Source organism: Eurytemora carolleeae, unplaced genomic scaffold, assembly GCF_000591075.1.
Source record: "Eurytemora carolleeae unplaced genomic scaffold, Eaff_2.0 scaffold9, whole genome shotgun sequence".
NCBI lineage: Eukaryota > Metazoa > Arthropoda > Copepoda > Calanoida > Temoridae > Eurytemora > Eurytemora carolleeae.
Genome location: NW_019396095.1, coordinates 483098 through 494274, shown reverse-complemented (window position 1 = coordinate 494274; position 11177 = coordinate 483098). Strand labels below are relative to the sequence as shown.

At 32.2% G+C, this 11177-nt stretch overlaps 1 protein-coding gene across 2 annotated transcripts; it reads left to right on the top strand.

Moving 5' to 3' along the window:
* The first annotated feature begins 728 nt into the window (after nucleotides 1-728).
* LOC111694750 (uncharacterized) lies at nucleotides 729-10987 on the top strand. 2 transcript variants are annotated; one of them, XM_023463753.1, is made up of 19 exons: nucleotides 729-775; nucleotides 1072-1123; nucleotides 3938-3981; nucleotides 4311-4358; nucleotides 4713-4768; nucleotides 6041-6090; nucleotides 6393-6486; nucleotides 7042-7132; nucleotides 7188-7236; nucleotides 7310-7393; nucleotides 7638-7722; nucleotides 7937-8001; nucleotides 8307-8388; nucleotides 8603-8725; nucleotides 8872-8941; nucleotides 9033-9076; nucleotides 9161-9254; nucleotides 9838-9876; nucleotides 10769-10987. In XM_023463753.1, the coding sequence occupies exons 2-19, from the start codon at nucleotides 1099-1101 to the stop codon at nucleotides 10853-10855; spliced, it is 1230 nt and encodes a 409-aa protein (XP_023319521.1). In that variant the 5' UTR covers nucleotides 729-775; nucleotides 1072-1098; the 3' UTR covers nucleotides 10856-10987. The 2 variants fall into 2 exon arrangements, with proteins under 2 accessions (XP_023319521.1, XP_023319522.1); XM_023463754.1 differs by lacking the exon at nucleotides 10769-10987 and adding an exon at nucleotides 10202-10246.
* The last annotated feature ends 190 nt before the right edge of the window (nucleotides 10988-11177 follow it).

Below are 11177 nucleotides of genomic sequence, written 5' to 3'. Positions count from 1 at the left end.
TAACATACGAAAAGAGTGGATAGAACAAGTTAGATGGGAGACAAAACACCCAAGTTTTATATGCAGTAAACATTTTGACAAAAATTGTTATAGAAACAAAGATAGCAAAATACTCAGAAATGGTGCAGTTCCCTCTATATTTAAAATGGGTTGTGTGAACAACTCATTACAGGTCGCAAGGCATGACCATTCATGCCAAAATTAGAGAGAATCTAAGCAAAGAACAGCTTTTCGAGGTGGACTTATTTATCCGTCGAAAGATTTAGTAAAAGTTTGTGAAATAAGTGAGAAAAAAATAAGGGAAACCAGAAATAATCATACTCTTTTTTACAATAAAAACATTCTTCATTATTTATGTGTTAACCCTATCTCTGCTGGGGTACTTAAAAACCAGGATATACTAATATCTCGATGGTTAAAACTTATATCTTCTTGAAATCACTCAAAGTCGGAGAAGAAAGAAGAAAGAAACTGTCATATTTTGATATTTTTCCGGAGTTTCATAGTGTTTTTCATAATAATAAGATTTTAATCTGTAGTTTATAAACTTAAGCTGTTCAAGTTAATCTGTTGAAAACTTGAAATCAATCTGTAAACTTTAGAAACTTAAAGTTTTACCAGAACTAGGAACTTTTGTATCTTGGAAACTTATAATACCGATCTTCTTGATCTCGATATCGTCTGTGTGCACTTTTAATTAAAGGATCAATGCTTAATCTCTTCATTTCAGAAATCCATGCAGGGAACAAGTACCACGTGGGATATTTAAAAAAAGGTTTAATTAAATTGCAAAACATCGAGATCAGGTATTGATCTCGATATTCACTTTACAAGATTCCTTTGTTAAAAAGGGAAATATTAATAACAAACACTGTAGAATTGATCAAGTTATTGAATTTGCAAACTCAAAACACTGAAATGTTGACATTTTGTACCTTAGAACATTCAAAATTCTATTTAAGATTTTTAAATCTCTTCGTCAAATTACCTAAATATCCTTCCATACTTTTAAGACCATTTAATTTTAACATATTTAATTTCAAATATATCTAAATAAGATTTTCTCTTTAGTTAGATACGATCCTTCAGAGGTGAAGGATGCTTGTTAAAATTACAATTCTAGGTAAAATAATAAAAAACGAACTCACCACTTGTCTCAAACTCTTTTTTTAAATGCTTCTCTAATTTTTAATGCTTTTATCGTTGCAACCAGATACTGTAGGCCTTTGGTATTTTAATGTTTGACGAATTGATTTAACAGATCAGCAGGTTGCAAAGATAATATGGATACAAAATTATAATTTCGGGGGGAGAGTATGAATTCAGTTCCTTTTAAAATTCAGGGATTGTTTCGACTTTTTTTTAATCGTTCGTTCCGTTCCGGTTTTTCCCGTTAAAGAACGATCGTTTTAGTCTTAAAAATTATAAATATTGAAATATAATTTATACTTGATCAGACAAAGCTTTTAAGGGTACCGTTGTGAATCATGCCTTACTTTTTTGCATCAAATTGTCACTTTAAATTACGCTTACAGTCCCTTTAATCCCTAAGAGTTCAAGTCATGATATTATTGTTGATCCATGGTGAAACAATTTGATGGATGGATGGAGCTGTAAAGTTGAACATTTGCTTACAGGAGAATGATAAACTGGAAAACTTTTTTATATAATTTATCAAATTTTGATATTTTACAAGGTTCACTTTGGGAATTAAATAAGTGTTTATCATGAAATTGGGAAAATCTATAGAATAAGTTATTTATTATAAAAATATATTTATATATCTAGAGTCTGTATATATCTGTTTGTTTGTTGGATGTCCGATCATAACTCAAACTCGACCCCCTGCACTGAGTTTGATTGGGAGAACTCAGTAGAACCTCGGTAATGGTTTGAAAGTTCAATGTTGAGTTGGTCGATTTTTTGTTGGTCGATTTTTATAACGAAAACTTCAGACAAAGTTGGGTTCCCAAGTTAGATTCATAGTATTTTCTTTAAAATGTTGATAAAAGCGAAAAACCCCAAGGGAAGAAACGGCGATTTAAAAACTGCAAATACACTTCTTATCAAAATGAATGAAAAGTTAATCTACAACTTTTTATATTTTTCAATATGAAATAAAGCTTTTCGAAATTTCGTTCATATATATTTGTAAACCTATCAAAAGGAATATGGCTCGAAATGGGCGATGGAAATGGAGCAGAGGAAATGCAACTCGAAGGATGACAAATCCAAAGGCGAACAGGGTGGATAAAATACTCTTAATGCACGCATAGACGAGAACTTCTTGTTGAAAAAAATATATTTCAGTAACGAGGTTTCCTACAACAAAATACAAATTGTTATTGACGTACATGTGTATAAATAATGATTGTTAATAAAGATTAAACAGTTGTGTGAAATTATCAATTGGTTTAGAAACATGTACCATTGAGAATTGGACAAAGGCTTAAAAGGTATTGGAAACACTAGGTTTTGTAGTTTTGGAAACTCTAGGTTTTGTAGGTTTTGCAGGTTTTGGAAACTCTAGGTTTTGTAGGTTTTGCAGGTTTTGGAAACACTAGGTTTTGTAGGTTTTGGAAACTCTAGGTTTTGTAGGTTTTGTAGGTTTTGGAAACACTAGGTTTTGTAGGTTTTGCAGGTTTTGGAAACTCTAGGTTTTGTAGGTTTTGCAGGTTTTGGAAACTCTAGGTTTTGTAGGTTTTGCAGGTTTTGGAAACTCTAGGTTTTGTAGGTTTTGTAGATCATATTTCATTACTGTTGTGAATCGACAATAAAAGGTCTAAAAGGTACTGTTGTGAATCGGAAAATAAAGGTTTAAAAAGGTACTGTAGTGAATTAAACATAAGGAACTTACGATCTAGTGTTGCATGGCATGGGAATAGTTGTTTGAATTGTAGTCTAAAGCAATTTAATTTTCTGAAATAAATATTTATTTGGTTAAAGGAATTTCACTGTTTGTTTGCAAAATGATTCACTGGAATTATGTTTAAAATTGTTTCTTTTAGTGACCTTTTGAGTTTTATTAACTACATGCGGGTTTTGTTTACTTTATGCGGAGAACTGAAAATGCTTGGTTTGGAAAATGAACGGAGGGTCTAACGGAGGTACAATTTGTCAGAGACGACCTTACAACAGAGTAGATTATGGGATAGGGTTCACAATATTAGTTATAGCTGGCCAAAAAGCTGTACCAAATTGGCTGTCATTTTTTGAGAAAACCCCTGGGTCCCCTGGAAGTAAAATTGGCAAAAAATCTAATTTTTATTTTTCAAAATTCGAATTTTTAAAGTATTTTTATTTCACGGTCAATGCAAAGTACTGTAGCTAGTTTACTAATTTTCCATCAGTTGGTTAGCAGGTGTTGAGGCCGGGTTCACCAAATCTAGTAGGTGTGTGAACAATATAACATTTTTTGGACTGAAATTAAACCTTCTATGAGAAACCCTCGGAAGCACGCCCCTGTTGTTTACATTAAATATTTCTTTCCGGTTTTAACATCCTGTATTTTAAAACATTGTGTAAAGTTATGACTGGAAATAATATTAAGGTTGGGAACCCAGCTTTGCTTGGAAACTTATTTCTTATAAAAAGTCAACCTATAGAATTTTAGAATTTTAAGTCAAGCAAAGAACTTTCCCGTGTTTTTGCCGAGTTCCCCAAAAAAAATTTGAGGCAAACTGGTAAAGATTTTAAGGAGTTATGATCGGATATACAAACAAACAAATGTCGATTACTACTTTATATATATAACTAGCTTGGGAACCCAACCTTGACTGGAAACTAAATTCATCTATAGTAAAAGTCAACTTAGAACCAAGCTAAGAATATTACCGTGGTTCTACCGAGTTTCCTAACAAACGGACATCCACCCAAACAGACAAACAGAGATTACTACTTTATATATAAAGATGATAAATTTAAAATATATTTGCAGTTCTGTTCTCTATTCTGGATGTGAAATGCAATCTGGTGAAAAAGGTAAATAAAATATATTTAAAATGGTGTTGGTATATATTTTTAATAACTTGTACGCTATATATCAAAATTAACAATTGCTAAAAAGCAGTTAAAATAATTCTTTTCGCTATTTATCAAATCCCAACTCTAGGATGAAATAAGATAAATTCTTGAAAATTTTCTAACGAAATAAATAGAAAATATTTTTAATTTTTCTTCGTTAGATGAGAAGCATTTGTGTAACTAATAAAATATTTTCGTAGCCATGGACATCATATATCAATATCTGAAGTGGTAAATTTCTTTTTCAGAATTCTTAGAAATGCTGATGATTATCTTTATTTTTTTAGAATATTGTTTTCAAGAAACCAAATCTTCATCTGTTCACAGTTATCAAGGAAGGTTTCATTGATCAAAATAGTAAAAAAAGAGAGAAAAAGGAAAGAAATAGAAATGCGAAAACCGGAAGAAAACCCTCAAAAAGGAGTAAAAAGACATCCAAATAAAATAGTTTAGAATAAAATAAAATAGAAAAAAAAGGATTATGTATTTAAAATAAAATCTTTAAGAAGAAAAAAATTTGATAAACTAAAAAGAAAAAAAGAAAAAACTATTTTATAAAAATTACTTACAATCACAAATAATGGAAAATATAAACAGTAAGATGAGGTTGAACTTAAAATAATTTATTTCAATTCTTGATTAAATTCATAAATTAAATTGAAAAATGTTGAAACCAAATCTGCTGGCAGTTCCACAACGATCCCTGTCAAGCGGTATCCGGACTGAATGGAATCTGCTTTACAAGGTCAATATTAAGATTTCGTTAACAACAAAACTTTATTTCAGATAACACAAAGGAATTGATTCTTGGCCACGAACTCAAATTTTCTAATCCCTACATATTTACTACCTGATGGTACGTGTAAACCTTTGATTTTGATTTAACAAAATTCATAGTTTTGGTTATCTAAGGCCTACGAAGTTGGGTTGCAACGATATAGCGATTAGAAAATCAGAGTGTGTCGCAAAGACTTAATTACTTTAATTTAGTCATTAGAAAGTTAAAGTTAAAACCCCTACGGAGGCAACAAGAGTTAAATAAGCATAGAAAAATGATCCTCGAGGATCAGAGACGGATCAAAACCTGGAAACCCGAGAAACAATAAAAATGAGAAATGTATTATTTTCCAAAGGGGAAATAGTTCCCAAAGTTAAAATCCCTATGGGGGCAACGAGAGTTAAATAAGGATATACAAATGATCCTCAGGGATGAAAGACGGATCATAACCGGGAAACCCAAGAAACAGAAAACAATGATTTTTTTTCCAAAGGGGGAATATATAGCTCCCAAAACAAAGCCCAATAAAGGAAATTAACCCTAACCCTATTATTTAAAAAAAAAATTCTACGAACTTTCGAAGGAATTCAAATTTCTTTTTCTAATTTGTGGTTTAAGCTTTTGATTTTTCAAACTTAGATTATTTGATCTAACATAAACCATTGTTTTAAATACCTAAGGTCTACGACTTTGGCTTGCAAAGATGAGGGGTAAAACACATCAGAGTTTGTGGCAATAAATTAATTGCTTTAATTGCGTATGACCCTCGCCCCTCCCCAACACTATAACCATTTAAGTTTAAAGTGTGAACTTTTCTAAAATTAGTATGTCTTCAAAACCTAAACTAAAACTTCACGCTTTCTAATCTCATCTATAAATTAGTTTGAGACTGCTGTAAAAATTGCACCAATTTTCAAGACTTGCCACTCCTTGGAATTTGATTTCACCTCATAAGTCATAAACTAACTTATACTTTTTAGTTTTTATGAAGTAATTGGCAAAATTCTAATAAATATTTTCGTGAGAGCTTGCAACTGTGTGCACTCTATGCAGGCGCTTGATTTCGATATTTTTGTAGATTTTCATGTATATGCGATCATTTCACATAGAATTCATTCTTTTTTCACGGAATATTACTGAAATTAGAGTTTAGGATTAAAAAAAATTTCATTCAAATCTCTTGAATAAAAACTGATTAAATATTAATTTATATTTGTTTGAGTTTTAATATTTGAATAGCTCTGAATGTGAGAAGAAAGGTGGAAGAGCATCTGGGGACTGCGCCATGGGTGAGGGTTTTATTTACTTAACTTTATTAAAGGGATAGTAGGCATGATTTTGACCAAACGTTCATAAGTAAAACATGCACTACACCATTAGGAACAGGGGCATATACAGGAATTTGTCCGAGGGGGCTCAGCACCCGTTGGGGCCCATGTCTAATATCACAGGATTTGTTGTTAATTCTTTATGAGTCCCTTTAAATAAAGGGTCAGTTAATTATATGTTTACAGTCCCTTTAACTTATTTTCAAAAAGGTGTGAACAAATGTTGCCATGCGCTGAATGTGCTTGTAATGAAGATGTTTAAGGGTTTGGAGTGTGTTGTATCGTGGAGAAGTCCTGTGGTTCTCAGATAAATCAGAATCTAACCTACTTCAACTTTAACTCTTCAATTTCAGACAGGGAAACTACTCTTTAACCAATATGTCACTCATGTTTTTTATTGTGTCAAATCTATAAAACTCTATAAAACTTCATGAGTATAGTAGAAACTAGAATTAATAATTGTTCATCATGTAATTGTTTTCTGTACTTGAAGAGTTCAGAAGTTTCTATGTTTATTAATTTCTGCAAGTTACTTATATTTTATCAAGCCACATATTAGGAGCTGCAAAGTTTAAAGGTTTATCATTTTCTGCAAGATTACTATTTGTCCAGTCTTGAAGGGAGTTTAGAAGTTTACATGCACACACTTTATCAGTTTCTGTAAGATTACTATTTGTCCAGTCATGAAAGGAGTTTAGAAGTTTACATGCACACACTTTATCAGTTTCTGTAAGATTACTATTTGTCCAGTCATGAAGGGAGTTTAGAAGTTTACAAGCACACACTTTATCAGTTTCTGTAAGATGACTATTTGTCCAGTCATTTCAGGAGTGAAGTAGTCTATTTCTAATCCTTCTTAGTTTCCATGCAAGATGACTATTTGTCCAGTTAAGTAGTTCATGGGTGTATCAGTTTCTGTAAGATTACCATTTGCCCACTTGACAGCAACGTTTGCAGGCTCAGACTAGACTTTGAGGATTTTACCCTTGCTGGACCATTGGAGGTAAAATCAGCCAGATCTCATTTATTTCAATATTTAAAAACTGTTTAATTGTCAGGATACTGCAGCTGATGTGGCAGATACAGCTGTTAAAACACTCCATTCAAGTAAATTTTTTCTAACATATATAATTATGAATACTTTTATACTTTTATTTCCTACATTGTTTTTGGTTTCAAGTTATTGGTGAATGTATCGAGGATACTTTTATTGTAAAAGCTGCTGAAGGACCTTCACCTCCTGCCATTTGTGGAACTAATACAGGTGCATTTAATTCCTAGAATCTAAATCATAAATTCAACTTCAGTTTCTAAGAGTTGAACAGATGTTTAAGAGATTCTATCAAAGGTTCCTATGCTAAAACGCAGCTCTCACTTTCATAAGTGAAGGGTATAATCATCCAATCTATGGCTGAGGGGAGACTGTCAAATATTTAATTCCAATCCCATGGGGAGTTTTGTAGAGGTCAAATATGGCAGGTTTTCTTCAATGGTATTCCATATTTCAGGACAGCACATGTACACCAGTTTAAGAGGTGGTTGTGCTACTATATCAGTTAATCTAGGAGAATCAACAATTGAAAGAAATTTAGTGTAAGTATCATATTTCAGTGTTTCTGATTTGTCCCCCCTACAAGAGCAGAGACCCAACAGATGGTCATAAAGGGAATACTGTTAATCATTAAATTAAGTAAATCGGTTCAAATAATTTAACACAATCTTTTATTAATCTTTCTGATAACTTTTTAAAATAATTAGTACAAAATAAATTTTTTTCTCCATTTTTATTGAAGAATTTGATTTTTAGTGTAAGAACGACCCAGATACCCTGCACTTCAGAACCATTGTCTGATTGTCTTCAGTATTTCACAGGTATTTTAGTTGTGTGAAGATCCAAGTTGGTTTCAGCAAAATACTGTCTAAATTTGCTCAATACCTGATATCTATTAAATGTAAAAAAAAAAACAATTTAATCATTTAAACAGTCTTAACTCTAAACTTTGTGTTCAACCTTGAAACCAAAAAGTATGTTTTAAAAGAAAAAGATTTGAAAATTTACAGTCAATGTTAAATTTTGAAAACTCTTTTTACACACATTGTATCAGTTATCAGACTATAACGGAAATTAGACTGATCAGGTTTAAATTGTGAGATTATTATTCAATGCTCTTTTGAAGGAACATCTGGTAATATCAAGTCATTTAACAATGGTGGCACTGGGACACACTTAACCAACCAGAAATACACCGCCTGCATCAGGTTAATAAAACAAGCTTGTCATTTGGCTCTTTGGCCTTCAATTAAATTACCGGTTTTTAATTTTTACTAATCTATCTATTGGCCTTCAACTAGTTACCAGCTCAGACTGCAACTGCTGATAACATATGCGAAGAGAAGTTAGCATGGTTACTGTTCATCCATGACTAGCTTCTGAACAAGTCCAAGAACAAATGATAACTAAAACTTTGAATAGAAGGGAGCGTGGTTACTGCTCTATATGTTGGTCTTCAACTAGTTTCCAGATGAGCCTGCAAACAGCAGATAATGGAGATACTGGAAACAAAGGAATGTCAGAGTATGATCTAGACTGTGGAAGGTGATTTTATTATTACTTTCACTGATTGATTGGTTTATTGGCTAAATTTCACGATTTTATCTAATTTTTAATGAGTTACTTTTTTATTGAAAAAAAAGACATTCTGTAGCACAACAATGAATCAAAAGTTTTTGTCATGATTTTAGGACATTCATCCCTGATGCTGCGACTATGCCAACTTATGCTGGATTTGGAGATTACGTTGAAATACCCCAGGTATGATCCAGCTCCCATATTAAGCTATATATTAATTCAGTATTTAAAAAATATAAATTTTCAAAGGATGTTAATGCTTTCTATATTTCAGGGTAGATGTGTAGGAAGCACTGATGATGTTGAATCAATTGATAGGTTCTACTATTTTTGTTTTTCTTGTCTGTCAATCATATTCTTGTTTTGCCCTTTGTATATTATAATTTACACTCTATGATTAAGGTATTGTGGAGAGGTTCTGGCATGTTCACCTACAACAGCTGGAACAGCTACTGCAACTCCCTCTTCAGTATGCTCTTCAGTATACCCGTTCCAGGTATGCAATCTTAAGTATTCTTGATCAAGGTATACAATCTTCAGTGTACCCGTTCCAGGTATACAATCTTCAGTATACCTGTTCCAGGAATACAATTTTCAGTATACCTGTTCTAGGTATACAATCTTTAGTTTACCCCTTCCAGGTATACAATTTTCAGTTTTTAAAATTTGCTATAATTTGCTATTACTTTTTAAAGGATTACATAAATGCAAAGTTAAAGCTATTGGGAATAAACGTTTCCCATGGTATAAAAGCACATGAATATTATGGGAACAAATTAAAATACACTTTTTTTTAGCTCTCAGCCCAAAATTTGCTATTGTGTTAATGTAATTGTATCTGATGTAAATAGTATACAACCATAAAAATTAACATATATGGTATTTTCCTGCAAAGAAATCCTGCTCACTCTAATTTTTTTTGCAACCTTGCAAGATTTGCACCATAAGGCAACAAACATAAGAAAACTAGAGTTTGTGGCAAGAATATAATCTCAAATATAATTTTCCTGACAAAATGGTTTATCTTATCAGGGGGGTTGTTATTTGATATTGGTAGATGTTTTTTATTCCAATTTTAGATTCGAGTGTTTACAGACAGTTTTGAAGAAATAACTAAGGTGAGAAAAACTGTGAAATACTAAACCCACTTAAACCTATTGATTAATGACTTTAGATCTTTACAACTAAAGGACTTATTGAACAAAGAAAAACCTTAGATTTTAAGTTTACAAAACTTGACAATTAAAATAAACCATTGAATGAACTTAATAACTTTTACAAATTGAAAATGTGTTGTAACGTTTATATCTATATCATTGCTATTCATGACTCATGAGACCAATAAAACGTGTATTTTCATTAGTTAGTAGCTTAAAAATCAACTTAATAAGTGAGGTGTGCCTGTGTATAAGCTGCGCAATTGCTGGATTAATATCTCTTTAGGAGGATGGAGTACTCCAATTGGAGTGCTAGTGGATATAAGTCCTCAAATATACATCTGTTTAGGAGTACCTGTGATTACCCATGGGAGTACTGAAATGGACAGGAATCCTCAAATATACATCTGTTTAGGGATATGGAGTACCCATGGGAGTGCTGTAGTGGATAGGAGTCCTCAAATATACATCTGCAGTTTAGGAGGATGCAGTACCCATGGGAGTACGGAAATGGACAGGAGTCCTCAAATATAAATCTGTTAAGGAGGATGGAGTTCCTGGGAGCACTGGAGTGGATAGAAGTCCTCAAATATATATCTGTTAGGAGGATAGAGTACCTTGGAGTACTGGAGTGGGTAGGAGCCTTAAATATACCTGTTAAGGAGGATAAGTACCTGGGAGTACTTTAACTGATAAGGAGTCCTCAAATTTACATCTTTTTAGGAGGATGGAGAACCTGGGAGTAGTGGAGTGGATATGAGTCGTCAAATATACATATGTTTAGGAGGGCCTTGGAGTATCTGGGAGCACTGGAGTGGATAGGATAGGAGTCCTCAAATATACATCTGTTTAGGAGGATGGAGTACCTGGGAGTACTGGAGTGGATAGGAGTCCTCAGACAGGGTTTAACCTCAACTACCAACAAATACTTTGTCAATGAAACTAAAACAATGTTAAAGTTGTCTAATGTTCATTATTTACCAAGGATTCTTACCTATTCTAGAACTATTTTTTTACATTCTTTACCTATTATTTGTGCATTATTTAAAACTAATGAGTTAAATCAGTAATAAATTTTTGAATTTAAACAGCTGAAAGAATCGAAATAAATCTATTTAAATAAGGTATTTTAATGTTTAATGTTCTTTATTTTGGTGTAGAATTTTTGTTATTCATCATGAAGAAATATTCCTTCACCCTTCAACCAATTTTCTGTCCCTTCAACATATTCCTTTTCTCCATCCTTCAACCAATAATCCTTC

What these genes read in the sequence shown, in the direction of transcription:
- LOC111694750 (XM_023463753.1), top strand. Translation starts at nt 1,099, where the DNA reads ATGCTTGTTAAAATTACAATTCTAG. An exon ending in AACTCTTCAATTTCAGACAG is followed by an intron (nt 6,487 to 7,041) that starts GGAAACTACTCT and finishes TGGGTGTATCAG; the next exon opens with TTTCTGTAAGATTACCATTT. An exon ending in TATGATCTAGACTGTGGAAG is followed by an intron (nt 8,726 to 8,871) that starts GTGATTTTATTA and finishes TCATGATTTTAG; the next exon opens with GACATTCATCCCTGATGCTG.